The 14469-nt window shown below is 40.8% G+C and overlaps 1 protein-coding gene across 2 annotated transcripts in view; it reads right to left on the reverse strand.

The window, feature by feature from the left end:
- THSD4 (thrombospondin type 1 domain containing 4) overlaps window positions 1–14469 on the reverse strand; it is a 297164-nt gene that overhangs the window by 226850 nt on the left and 55845 nt on the right. For both annotated transcript variants that reach the window (XM_005025428.6, XM_027467115.3), the window contains one exon: window positions 3954–4383. In XM_005025428.6, coding sequence (XP_005025485.2) covers window positions 3954–4383 — 430 coding nt within the window. The remainder of the gene's footprint in view (window positions 1–3953; window positions 4384–14469) is intronic.

Below are 14469 nucleotides of genomic sequence, written 5' to 3' on the forward strand. Positions count from 1 at the left end.
CAAGATCCCATAGGGCAAGGGAACCTGCCAATGCCTACCTATGTGGTTAGGTGACAGAGCACATCAGTTTTAAATGGATTCAACACAATCCTGCGGAACATTTCATTCCTATTTAATTAGGATAAATTAGAATTCTGCATCAAAAAAAGCCTTCCACTGGAAAGTTGGACTGACTCATACCAGTCAAAATTAGCATCATCATCATTAATATTCTGTAGGCACTGAAGTGCACGGAACAATTTACCCCACCATGGTAGAGCTAGGGATTGGCCCTGAGCCTCTTACCTAACCTCAGCTTAGTCTTCCATATGTTTTGGCTTGTTTTTTTGCAAATTCAAACAAAAGCAAAAACATAAACTGTATCAAGAACATACCTCTGTCAATAGCTAAAGAGAATTTAGGCTGTATGTGCATTTTGTGTTGCTCGCCATGGTGAACCTTGTATATGAATTCCTCTGACTATTTTTTCCATGCTGTTTGCTGTAGTGTAACTGAATCACAGAACAGTCACCATCTGACTTTACAAGTTCCATACCCAGAGCATGGATTTGGTCACGCTTACCACGTGCCTGCAGACCGAACCGCATGGGTGCAACCTGGGAAGCGAGGACTGCAGAACGAGAAAGGGAGCGAGCTGTGGGGCAAGCAGGGCACACAGCATACTGAGTGTTAAACGTCCTTACCAATAAGTCACAACCCACTGTGTGTCCTACAAAAATTACATTGAATTAGATAAAATTGACTTTTTAAAGGGTTGCTCTACTCTGCCTTACCAAATTCACAGTGCACAAGCAGGCTTGAACATCCAGAGTTGCCTTGTGAACACTCCTCAAGCAACCCTCAGCCTGAAGTTAATTTACAAGCACGCTCACACATTCAGCCACTCACAAAGAGCTAGCGACTTGGCAGTGCTTGTGAGAATCAGCAACAAAAAGGGTTCAGTAAATAAATGTTCCATTTCAGTTGTTTCCTCTGTTCTGGTGACAAAACGCAAACAAGTTGGCATTCAACTCTACTCTACTCACGCGCCCATGTAATTCTCCTTCCTCTAATACAGGGGGAAGTAACAAAGACTTACATCAATCCTTCACTTCGGAGGAACTTAAGACTACGCTGGGAGAATCTTTCTGCATTACAAACAGCTTATGGTTGCAGTAAGATCCGACTACTGCCCTGCGTAAGGGAGAGAAGCGCATTGCTTGTTTCCTGCATGCAGAGGTGCCGGGCAGCTGTGTGCCTGGAGGCGGGCACGAACAAAGCGTGGACACGAGGCGCCGAGGAGAGGAAGCCACTGGTACAATGAGGGCATGGCTCTGATGGAACTGCCAACCCACTGCAGCCGATATCAGCACGTCCTGGGTTCACTCTAACCAGAATGCCTAAGGTTCACTTTTATGAACCGAGCTGTCAGTCATGTAAAATGAGTTCAGCTATTAATGAAAAAAAAACAATAGATGTACAATAATGAGGAAATGACCTAATGGACCAAGGCACATTGACTTAATTTGTTATTAATTAACTGCCCTTAGGAGAAACTGTAGGAGTGCCTAAACACCAGGATAACTTAAGAGATTATTTTCTTCTCCATAAACGATATTTTCTGTTTTGCTATGCTCCGGAAAGATTTAAAAAAGTATTAAAAAAAAAAAAAAGAGAGAGAGACTGTTCTCTGCATGCTGTCAAGGCCTCTGGTACATGTCACTGCTGATAAATTAAATTAAAACCCACGTGCTGAAGCATTTAATCAGGAAGAACAAGCAAACAAGATGAAACACTATCAGCCTTGTCTTGCTTTCATCCTGACATTTATAACTAAAACTGTTCTTAGCAACTTATTTTTTGTAGTTATATTAATTACCACATTCTAGAGAGAAAAATAGCCTCCAAAGCAGTCATGGCTTCTCTGAGGGGAACAGAAATACCATTAAATAACAACTGTGTAGAGTTCCATGCCTAGGAGGAGCTACATCATCTACAATTTCTCTTTAATAAAACTCTCGGGTAGTATTAACAACTTCTTTATAACTGCATTTATACACGCAACCGTGGCAAAGATGAAGCAACAGTATGCTCACCTATTTGTTTTCCAGAATTAATGTGGAAATATTTTCACTTATGTTCGCCTACTACCAATACAAATCTGGAATGGCCAGACCACTCCTCATACTGAACAGCACTTCTTGACACTGTTTAATTCACAAGCTCCCAGCCCTCATCTCTCCATCCTGCTTGTCATTCTCAACCAGTTTTCTCTACGAACCTTCCTTCTCCACCACCTTGGATTATCTGGAATGACTTCTTTCTTCCAGCTCATTTCTAACTTCCTCACCTATCAGCTTTTGCTCTCCAAAGAGATCTTTCCTGGAAACCTTTTTGTTATATTTCATAAATCATGCAGAATATTGCCCCACTTTTTGCCTTGGTGCAGTAAGGGACGAAATAGATATGGATTAACACAAGGAGATGCGATATATTGAAAAGGAACATGGATCCCAAACAAAGGCTTATCACATGGTGGTAAAAATCCCTAGAGAGTAATTCAAAGCAATACAAGTGTTGGGTACCATCATAATGAAAGGTTTACTAGAGAAAAGCAGAGTTCATGTGTTGGCCACTGAAATATTTGTGTATCACTTTTAAATGCAAGTGAGCAAATTCAGCACTGCTGACTTACCAAATTAACACCCACTAAGCAAGTTTATTTCCCTTTCCCTTAAAATAAAAATAAGAAAAAAAAAATCCAAACAGCGATGTGTAACAGGGACTATATTCAGAGGCTCAAAGCAACTCTTCCATGTTTTCCCTTTCAGAAAAACACTAAACCAACTTTCTTGACATTGGGTCTTTTCAATCAACTTCTCTGGGCTCAATCAATGGACTTTATTCCTAAATAAAGCAAATGCAATAACCACTAGACTACCAGGCAAAAGACATTCATCTGACCTGCTTAAGTTACTTTTTTGTTATCCTGATGGTATGTTCTGTTACTGCATTGCACTGTGCAGCCTTCCACTAAATGCGACAGGATTTCAAACAGGCAGAAGAATCACACGTTCACTCAGACATACGTGGCCTGATGTGTCAGCACACTGAGAGCACGCTTGAGCACCCTGCTTCTAATAACCACAGAGGAGCTTCTCAACATTTGCAACATGACATTACATTTGTGGCCCCAGTAAGACACAAGTATTAAGATGAGATACTTCAGGAAATACTTAAGTGACACAGCCAGGAACAGAATACTTTAGCATGGTAGAAATTGCTTGTGTGGAGAAATACTAAAACCTCACTGGCTTCCCGCATACAATGGGAGACTGCCCCAGAGCAGAGAGCTACACCCAGCCAAACATTTTTGAATGAAGCAATAACACACTCAGTTTTATTTTAAAATTAACGCAGAACAGATTTTCTCTCCAATAAGCTAGGAGGCCAAAATCAAAGCACTGAGTTCAGATGCTAATAAAAGTAGCATCTGCTCCAGAATGCACACAGCACCATAGAAAGATACTTATGTGATCAAAGCTACTGGGTACTGGCCCTAATGCTATTTAGATCCTTAGCAGCCCTTCCAGAATGATAGCCTTATCTTAGGGGACTGAGAAGTAGGAAGCCTTCATAATATGGTATATTCCAATGCCAGTTTTTCATTTCTTGCATGGAAAAAAAAAAGTTCAACATTTCTGTGTCTTGGTTTCTCTGTCTATCGAATCAGAATTGCACACACTGGTACATTTTAGTGACTGCTTTAAATCTTTCAAGGGATGTTTTTAGATAACTACTACATTACACATCTACTTTTAGTATTCACCAAGACACTTTTAGAGTAAGTACATGAAAAATACTCAAAAAATTAAAAACCAGTGCTCAACTTAACTTCTTGACTATATGAACATTTAGCACATTAGGGAAAACCAACAGCTGCCCAAAATTAAATATAAGAAATCCAGACTTACATTTGTGTTGCAGAGTTTATATTGCTTGTAGGTGCCAACGCACACAATAGCTGCAGCCCTTTGAGGCTGGGGCTGACCCTGGACTGCCTGATGGGATGCAGACCCATGATGGCTTGAGTCACTGCTATGAAACAAGTTCTGAGAGACTGGAAATGAAGATGTCTGATAAACTGAGGGTCCCAGGACTTGGTGTCCAGCTTGAGGCCCCCCTTCTTCTTGATAAAGATTCCCATGTTGAAGTGAAGGGCTAGCTGACTGGCTGTAAGAGTTCATGAGACTTGGACTCTGATGAAATGCGTGGTTCCTCGATGACTGTCGCTGCCTCCGAAGTTTCTGCGGCTGCTGACCAGTGTCAGTTTGTAAAGGCAAAATGTAAGGCACTTTTCCATATCCATACTTTCCTGGACCAATAGGATTTCTGTTTCTGCTTCTAAAAACAGGGAGAGAGAGAAAACAGTTACTGAACGAATAAGTGAATGAGCTATTGGGTACTCACATAACTTGCTATTTGTCTAAGTTACTCAGTGCAAAGCAACAGTGGGGTGGTAACATTGGTGTTCTTTTAATCCGTAGGACTCTCCTTTAAGATGGAAATTCTGAGAATCAAAGCCATATTCCTGAAACTCACAACCATGTTTCTGAGGAGCCTGAGATACATAACAGAAGGGAATCCCTACTGTGGATTTGGGTAACGACAGAGGAACATTTGAATGCAGTAGGCAAAGATCATTAAACACTTTCTATCCATTTAAAAGGCCTCCTGTGGTTCTGCCTCATTTGCTACTCAAATATAAACAGAGAGAAAAAGGATGGGGAAGATCAAAATATTACTAAAACATATCTGGAAAGGATGACAAACACAGGAGTCTTATTATGGTACAGAACTTATTTTTTCCTCCCTCTGGCCAGCAGATTTAAATTTTAGTTTTTGTTTTCTTTAAAGATACACAAGGTATGGATTAGCAACACAATTAATAATTCATGACCTGCCAATTTATGTTTTCAAGATAAAAGCCCACCTTTCATGGTACATTACTAAAACATATAAATGTTTGACAGAAACAGAAGTTTGAGGCCTGCTCTCTTGAACACGAATCTTCTTTTCACTTACTGAAAACCCCATGTTTTGGGCCATGTTAAGCATGAATAAAACCACATATGAGAAGTATAGTAAGGAAAAACCAAAGGCACGAGAGCTGTATTTGAGGAGAGAGTGTCTCAAAGGAGATGTCCTCATCTGCTGTCCTCAACGCTGAGGTTGATCCCCTACCTGAGCACATGTTGTACAATGCACAACTACGACAACAGCTTGAGAGTTTGCTCACCAGCACCCAGGACCCAAGGAGTTTCATTGATTCCTAATGGATCGCGATGGACAAACTCAGACACAGGACTTGAAAACAGCATCACACAGTGATGCTGTCCAGCCACGGACGTGCCCCACCTCTGGGCACAGAGCCCTGAGCCAGCCGGGAGGTGCTCGCTGGAAAGCTCCGTCTCCCACACACCCACAGAAACTCAGTGGACCCAGTCTAGAAACTCCCCTCCAAATTACAAATGAAACGAGTAATACGACATTTGGGTCATAGTGTTGAAGAGGATTAAGCCTGGAATTTTATCTGCAAGCAACAGGCCCACTTGCACTCGTTCTCCTTGCCATCCTGTGCAGCTCAGCGTCCCACCAGGTCTTGTTCTACTGCAGCAGTCTGAAGAAAAAAGTTCACAAAAATATTTCTCCCAGTTGAGAGCAATCTGTGAATACAGCTGTTCTGGTTAACCTTTGCAGCTCAGGAAGGGAGACACACTTTAGAAAAGGTCATTTGCCTTCTGTCCATAAAATATATTTATATACTTTAATACATATAAAATAATAGACTTGAACTGCAGTGAAAAACAGAGGCGATAAATTGACATTCTTGTTTTCTAGAAACTGCAACGCTACAGGTATCAGACAGTCACCAGATCAAAGACTTTTCGTTGGGTTTGTTTTTTTCTTGTGTTTGTTTTCCTCCTCAGTCTTACATTCTCCCCAGACTCTTGTTACATGGAAACCGTGGAAGTCCTTTACTTAACATTCTAGCTTTGGGGCCACGTGGGGCTTTTAATCAATCTTCCTGGCTCAAGGATGTGTGAACAAGAGTGTTGATTTACCCTGGCAGATAAGCGGCCAGCACTCTCGGGCTGTTTATACCAGTTAATCTGCTCTGTGACCGTGATGGTCATTGCTGAGGTGGGTTTTCGGTGGTTACAGTAGAGAAAAGCAGTACGAAGGTTTCTGGTATTAAGGGAGGGGAAAATTAGCTTCCATTAGCTTCCTGTAAGGAGACAGGAGAGGAAATATAAAGAAATTATGAATGGCAATTAGTTCAGAATATGAGACTAAAAACAAGGGGATTTAAATGAGCACAGTTTTGTGTGTATGTTGTTTGCTTCTTTGCTTATTTGTAAATGGCCATATCAATTGGCTTCTCCTACGTTGCTGCCATTTCTCATTTTTAACATAACCCTTAATTTCCAAACAAGAGTAAAATCAAGTTAAAAAAAAAAAAAAAGTCCTCCTTTCTTGAGATTTCTGGTCATATTTCGTCACTTTGGAAAAACTTCGGTATTAGAGTTCTTGCGATGCACCTGAGATTTTGGAGCAAAGTGGTTCATCTTGGAAAATAGATTCAAGACCTTATTCTCACTGGCCCCAGTCTCTAAGGAGTCTGACCAAAACCAGTTTTCTCGTCAAGCCGACCACACCAAACCTGAAGGGTCCAAGACCCAAAATTCAGCAGCAGCTCCTGGCACGGAGGAAGGCAACGTTTCATTGCAGGGAGCACAGACTACGTGGGCTGCTGTCCCAAAGTGCACGATGGCCTGCTTCATGCCAGTGCCCTTGCAGGCACACAGAGGCTGCCAGGTCTGTTACAATCAGCTCCTGAAATTTATGATCTAGTCAGGTTGCTTGCATTTGGCATTAGTGGGGGGAGAAAGCTGAGAGTAACAGCAACAAGCCATTTGCAGACCAGTAGAAGGGTAGGAATATGCTTCTGTCTCAGCCTTCTAAATGCCAAATTTATGGCAGCAACAAACACTAGAATCTTCCACAGAGGAACAGCTGGACATGTCTGACCTGCCGCGAGGAAGTGCTGCCTGGCAGTCTTGCAGAGGTCGAGCAAGAGGTCAGAAATGAGACCGATGTTTGACCGCTCATCTCCACTTCAGGGTCATGCATAAGAACTGAAGGATATGTAAGAAACTGCACGCAAACCAGGACTCCCCAGCCTGGAATAAGACAATGAAGTACACAAATCCCAGTCTTAAATATAGCATAAATATTATAGGAAAGACAGACTCATTGTTGAGGGCACGAAGTGTCCAAAAGCTGCTGGGATCAACTCACCAACTTATTTGCAGAAACTAGGAAAAAATGATTTTGAAGGAAGACATTTTCTTGTAAAATGGTTGATTGCTGCAACAACCATTCAACAACAGCTTCTAAGAAGTTAAAGCAGTAACAACAGTTACTACAACAAGTACTGTTAGTTACTATTTCATCTTGACTACTCCTTCTACACCGTAACCAGAAAATGGCGTTGAAAGAAGATGAAGAAATGAGGCACCATTTCTGGTATCCTAAGATGCCAGCACCCTTCTGATGCCATGACTGCTTGCATCAAGGCTCACCCAGGGTGAGTCCACTCCTCAGAACAGCCAGGGCCAGCATAACCCAACTACAGCCGCAGTGTGCTACTGAATACAAGTTTCATTCTGCTCAGGTGGTGCAGTAATTATGGTCTGGAATTTTCACTGGAACACCCTTCCTATGAAACGGAAGGTTAACTGCTTGTAGCTGGGAATTTCACATTTCTTTCAACATACAAACTGCTGGAAACAAAGTGGAATACTCAATGTCTAATTATTAACATTTTTATTAGTGTTTATGCACTCATTTAAACCAGTATTGCCTAGATGGAAACTATTCTTAGCTCTGTCTGTTTTGCCTTAAAGCACCTTTCCTTCACACTTGGCAACATCCTTAAAAATTAGGAATGTAGTTTGTTGCAATGCAATTAAGAAGATTGTAAAAATAGCTTGGTGGTAATTGGCTTTTGTATTTCTTAGGGCAGAAACTTCATAATCAGAATTGAACTAACCTTGGTGTCACTGTTTGATTTGTGCTAATTCAAACCAGCTCTGATCTGCTGGTAGGAGACGGAGGTAGGTGAAGCCCTGATGGCTCTTTGGGAGTTTTCAGTTGACAGCAGGACTTATACTTACTAATTCTTTCTCATGACCCTCATTATTCACTCCTCCTCCTCAAAACATGGTTTGGAAAGCTCCTCTTTATTGTTCTTTTTTTTTTTTTTCCTCCCTTTTTTTTTTCCCCATTTTTAAAATTCTTTAAAACAAACAAGCAAACCAAGCAACCAACCAACCATCATCACAACTCAGGTCAGAGCTGGGCTGCATTCTCATTTCCTGCAACAAGTAAAGGAAGAAAAAAGAATCGGCAAGTAACAGCACCCCCTAAACCTTGTGTCCTACCCAGACTTAAGCTAGAGTGACATTTTAAAGCAGGAGACGATGCATATCTAGGTATGCTAAAAACCAATGGGCTCATCTTTCTTAACATAACAATGGTTAAGATGAGCATGAGTAGGATGTTGAGGATGTATTGCCACAGAAGCGAAGTTTAACAACTACAGCCAACATCTCCCAGGCAAACACTGAAAACCCAGAACGAGCAAGATGTGAGCTTTAAACAACTCTGACAAAGCTTTTGCTATGGAAAACCAGAGGGGGAAAATGCCACCAAGAACAGAGTTATCATCTAAAGGCAAATTATTGCTTTAGAGAAAATATACGTTGAAAAGCAAGTAACAGCACAAAGTGTTTCATGTCAGACCATAGCCAGTAGACATCTCTGATCTATTGTGTTTATCTCAAGGAGAGGCATAACAGCTGTTTAGTGCCGATCTGGCAATCTTGTTAGGCGTAATTCCCACATACACACACACCTCCCTGATAGTTCAGACAAATCTGTTTAGCACTTTGAAAAACAAAGTGATGAGCACCTTTAAACTTAAGCCAACCTAAATATATTCTTGATTTCAAAAACACATTTGCCCAGACAAGTACAAGAAATCAGTCTTTGAGCTGTTAGTGTAAGGACTGTAGCAATTATATGTTAAAATATGTATTATTGGCTAGTATTCTTATCAGTCTCATCATTTGCAATTTCTCTCATGTTAGGGACAAGTCAGCTGAGAATACCAAGAACTTTTACAGCACATTTTGAGCAACAAAAAGGGACTTTGTTGCAGTAGCTTTTCCTAACTGTAGCCCCACACATACGTGTCCTTCAACAGGCAAATAAATGCATTATCATTGCCTCAGAGCTTACCATCTAAGAACAATGCTTTGAACCTCAAGTGTTCTTGAGGTTCACTAAGAATGAAGTACTTCCTGAGCTGGTGGGAGGGTTATTTATATTGACAGAAACCCTCTTTGAACCAAGGATACATAACATCTTTAAAATACACAAGTAAAATTACAGATTTCCTAGGCTTTTACCTGCTCTCTGAAGTGCTCTTCACAAAGCCACTCTCATACATATCTTTTCATTCTTTCCCTTTTTCCATCACTTCATTTCTCCTTATACTTCTCCCATAGCTCTCTAAACAGAGGTTCCCTGGCTCACTTCCATCTGAAGCATAACTTGATTTCTTTCTCCTCTGATGTCAGACAAAGTAAGGAATGCGTTTTACATGAGCTTTGCATTAAATCCTTCAACTTATCTCTCTATCAGAACACTTCTCTTGTAAATGAAGAGCTGCAAGGTTGAACATTAGCAAACATCTTGTTGATGACACCACAAAAGACTTGTCCTACGGTTGAAATGATGCCTAAAACGAACCCAAAGCAACTGCTAATTCCCTCCCTTTCCAGTTACCAACCTTTTGCTCAGTTTTTCAGGGAACAATGTAGTAATAATTTTCTTAGGACTTTTGCTCCCTAAGGCAATTCCCCGAGCCACCAGTTTCACCAGGCCTGAGGAGGAAAAACTGCTCACCAACCGCAGGCTTTGTGCTGTTTCATTTATCCAGATTTACTCCTTCCTACTGAAAGGCAATATTCTGTAAACCATGACAGACAATTTCCTTGCCTGCATGCCCAGTCACAACCACCACCGTTATGGAAAGCTACAGCAGCTCATCACAGAGCATTCAGATTGATGCCAAACAAACACCGGGCACCTTCTTTTAATTTTGTTGAGATTTTGGTCAAGATTTTTGGCTCAGCCAACCGCGCACACAGCCTGATGCTGCTCTGGGTGCCCAGGAACCAGGCATACTTTGGGCTCCTTTCTTCTTCTCACCTGGGGATTTGTGCTTTTGATTGTGTAATTCTTTTCCATTTTCTGTTTGTAAATGAAATATTCCAAAAGTATGCATCTCTGATTCCCACTAGAAATTCAGTCCTAAATGAGTTCAACCCTTTAGAGCCTTGTCAAAGCCTTACATTTCAGTTCCTACTACCCTGAGTGATTTTAAAAGGACTGTAGGCATATTTAAATCTGTGGGTCAAATCCTCTTCACCTAAATCAGTTACATACATTCTAACTTCAATCTGCGGATAACCATAGCAAGATTTAACCTAGATATTTTGCTATGTTCCAAAATATTATCTAGGAGCACACATTACTATAACTGACAACTTGTAAAGGACACTACCCATTTGCATTCAGTTCAAGTATTTAATAAGTTCAAGTTGCACTGATCTTGTTTCTGAAGAAAAGTGACTTATTTGCTATTCCTATCAGCAGTCAATTTATTAAAATTTTGTTCCAACACATGAAATGTAATTAAACAAAAAGTAAGTGGAGACCAAGAAGTCTTTGCGGACATGAAACTTTAACTTTAAATGGAGTGGAAAAAAAAAATAAATTAAAAAAGAGATCCTAGTTACACAAGTTTCTGTTACAGGCTAAGTGTGGGTATATGTATTTTCAAATGCACTTTATTATTTTTATTATTCCTAAAAAAGCATCCTTAAAATTTTCAGATACTGCTTTTTTCCTTCATATGTGAAAACTGTAACTGACCTACAACTGTCCTACTCAATCATTTGCTTTCTAGCCCTCCTACTGCTTTCAATTTTCCAGCACATTTTAAATGTTCTTAGACGCACAGCTAATAAGGGTTACTTTAAAAAGACTGTCCACCCCTCATTTTTGGCTGCCTTTTCTTAACTCACAAAATAAACTGTCTTATCCTGGTTTGTACCTCATAGTATTTTTGCAGATTCCTTCACAGGCATCATTAACAATGAAAATGATATACTGGTGCTGGGGAACGTATTTCCCTCTGCTCAGAAGGGGAAGCTCTCAACAATCAGGTTGATCCACATGAAAGCCCACTGTGTATCACCTCTCAGTACTGTACCACAGCCCCGTGCAGTTTTGCATTCCAGATACTCACTTTTCACCAGCTCTAAATCAATCTGGAGAAAATCATTTCAACATGAATGAAAGAAGGGAGACCTTTGACTCTGTTTAACGTTACGAAAACGCATGCCTATCTGCTCACTGACCTAGAAAATAGCCTTAAAGTGGTGAGCAGTTATCTTTGCCACATGTCTGGTCACAAGAGAGTTAAACCACCCCTGCTGAGAATAATGTCACACATTAGAAAGTGGAGCCATCATCACCAAATTTGTTTGCCGCATTATACCATGTTATTCACACCTCATCAACACATTTCATTGCAATTAAATTGGTGTAGGCATTGCTTTTACTCTGATTTTCATTATCAAGGTACCTAAACCAATGTAACTAAGTCATTTGGTTTACATCTCTTGTAACCTCAGCATGATTTCTGGATATTCACTATCCTCCCACTCCCCCCAAAATCACAAAACCAAGTTGGTTTAATTTTGTGTAGGAGTCAAAAAAGGAAAAGAAGGATTTCAGAAATTGATGTTATGCTATCTGTTTTTAAAGAGATACCCTTCAATCCATTATGATTATAAAAACACGTGTTGTGTCTGAGTATGCATGTGAGTATTAAAACTGCTGTGAGTATATTTGACAGGGATGATTCTTCTGTCATTTCTGTAAAGTATTATAGGCCAAAATAGTTTTCCTGATAGAATATGAAAAATGTCACTAGGTAAATTGTCTCTTGGGAGCAGGTCTCAACAGCTTGAATTAATACAAGACAGATACACCTGGACTATCGCAAATGATTTTTTCCATCCTCAGAGATCATGACTAATAGCCCTGTCTAGCACAGAAGTAATTTATTAGTACACAAACTTCCCACCTTGGCTTTTGCTTATCTCCCAGCAAGTGCTACGTAACCTCATTTGTATCATGTCAACGCTGAGTTAGGACTTCGTAACTTGAACCCAGATTCTACGGTCTTCTTTTTCTATGACCAGAATAACGCCTCTGATCACATGAAATTTTCATTGTGAGTCTACAGGTTCTGCCCCTGAGCTTTGTCTTCAAGGTTTGATTGAATAACGTCACCATTCGGTGCAAGGAAGCGCATAACCCTGTTGAGATGTATCAAAAACGTGATGGGAGCTTTGTTGCATTTCTACCCCTTTCTGACCTCTCAGTAATTCACTGGAAAACTGCACCGTGGCGTGCCTGATGGTACACGAACAGCGTTCTCGCTTCCCCGCCTGTCCTCCAGCACCCTACTTCAGGAAAGCCCAAAATGTTCAGCAGTAGGAGCGAGAAAGTGTCAGGGCTGGCTTGCAATAATAATATCATGCTAGGTTTTCAGTTTTGGTAATACCACTCAAAGTATGCTCACAGTAGCATAAAAAAACCTGATAGTAATTAGGTAATAATAAGCGAGACCCAGAGCCTATTGCGGGGATTAATAACCCGATGAGAGGTGGGACAGCACAAAGTCAACCTGAGGTCACAACAGCTTCAGTTCGCTGTTCGTTTTGCCAGGAAATTCCTCACAGGGAGCTCTTTATTGCTATTAGAAGTTGTTTGGAATTTTATTCAGAAGGAAAATAAACATCTTTCTCATATGGCTTTAAATCCCCCCAAGTGCCACCAAAAAGAATTCTTTGATTACTACTGTTGCTCTTAGATTTTTCTGGAAAATATTTCCTCAGAACAGGATCAAATCCTTCTCTGCCTTCCTCCTGCACGCACATCGACCCCCAATAAGCTTTTATAACTGTGGTGGGTTTGGGATGAAGTGCATCACGTTTTCTTTCTGTTAGGAAAATAACAAAAGGAGAGATGGCTTAGTACTTGAGCTGGGGTTTCTAGTCCAAATATGAAAGCGACCTAACGCCCACGCCAATAAATATAAAGCCTGAGAACTGGAGAAAATACTACTTTCTTGAACCTGAGGGTCAACTTCTGTCCACCTCTACCAATTGGAGCTGACTAGAACAGGGAATAACAATTAGACCAGAACACGCAGCTAACGATGCTTACATTGGGTAAGGAAATAACAACCGAATTGTGCCTTCAGAGGTTAACTTTGGCCCTGCCGACCAAATGGCCCACATTTGCCTGGTCAAACCATCCATGAAAGGAGCTTCCTTCATAAGGAAACTGCTTTGACACTCTTCCTTCCCATTGCCCACAGCCCTCGAAGCACACGCAGGGCACCGGGTAGCACAGCAGACTTTCACGTCAGCGGCTGGCAGCAGAACAAAGACCACAGAGCTACGGCCGTGTGCGGACTTGATGATTTTTGGATTATATCCTCAGTGCACAGCTTTCCTCTCTATCCATTTCCAAATACAAAAAGAGCTTTAGGGAAACCCTTTCCTTAACAACATATTTCTTTAAGCATGCGCTATTTATCTAAACCTATTTATTTCATTATCCTGTTGATAAACCTAATATGAATGTTATTTTTTCTTTCTGCCAGTAAGAACCACATATGTTGGTGTTTAACCCAGCACAAAGCACCCTCAGCACTTACAGATGGACACAGAGGTTTTGCCTCTCCACCATGAAAATCCACTTGCAGAGAAAGTAAAGGTGGCAGTTGCAAAGCATCCTAACAGTTGCTTGAGATAGCTGAAAATTGGAAAATAAGCAAGTCCAGCTGCCTCTTAATGGTCTAATCCAAGTATTTTTAATGCTGGAAAGTAGCTGACAATTCAAACTGCCCTTTGAGGGTCTGTGTGTGTGATGGATGCGCGATGGGTGAGCCCCACACTGAAACAACGTGGAGCCAAGCACAGTCAGCAAGTGCATGTAGAGAAGAGAAACCAACAATTCTCTCACCAAAAAAGAGACTTAGAAATGCAACATTTAATAAGTACTGTAACCTAGTCCACGAATGATATTGCCTTTCAAGATGCATTTTCGCTCTTAAACCATTTGTCATCCTTTGGCATGCCCTTATTACTTTTCCATATGTGCCTCTCTTTAAAGATGCCTAAATACTTTCATATTTTTACATCATCTCCTCATTCTTGTTTTTTCTCCTTGTACGGTATGCTCCACACATTTTGTCCGGAAGTAGTAGAAAACAAG

The sequence above is a fragment of the Anas platyrhynchos genome, chromosome 11 (assembly GCF_047663525.1).
Source record: "Anas platyrhynchos isolate ZD024472 breed Pekin duck chromosome 11, IASCAAS_PekinDuck_T2T, whole genome shotgun sequence".
NCBI lineage: Eukaryota > Metazoa > Chordata > Aves > Anseriformes > Anatidae > Anas > Anas platyrhynchos.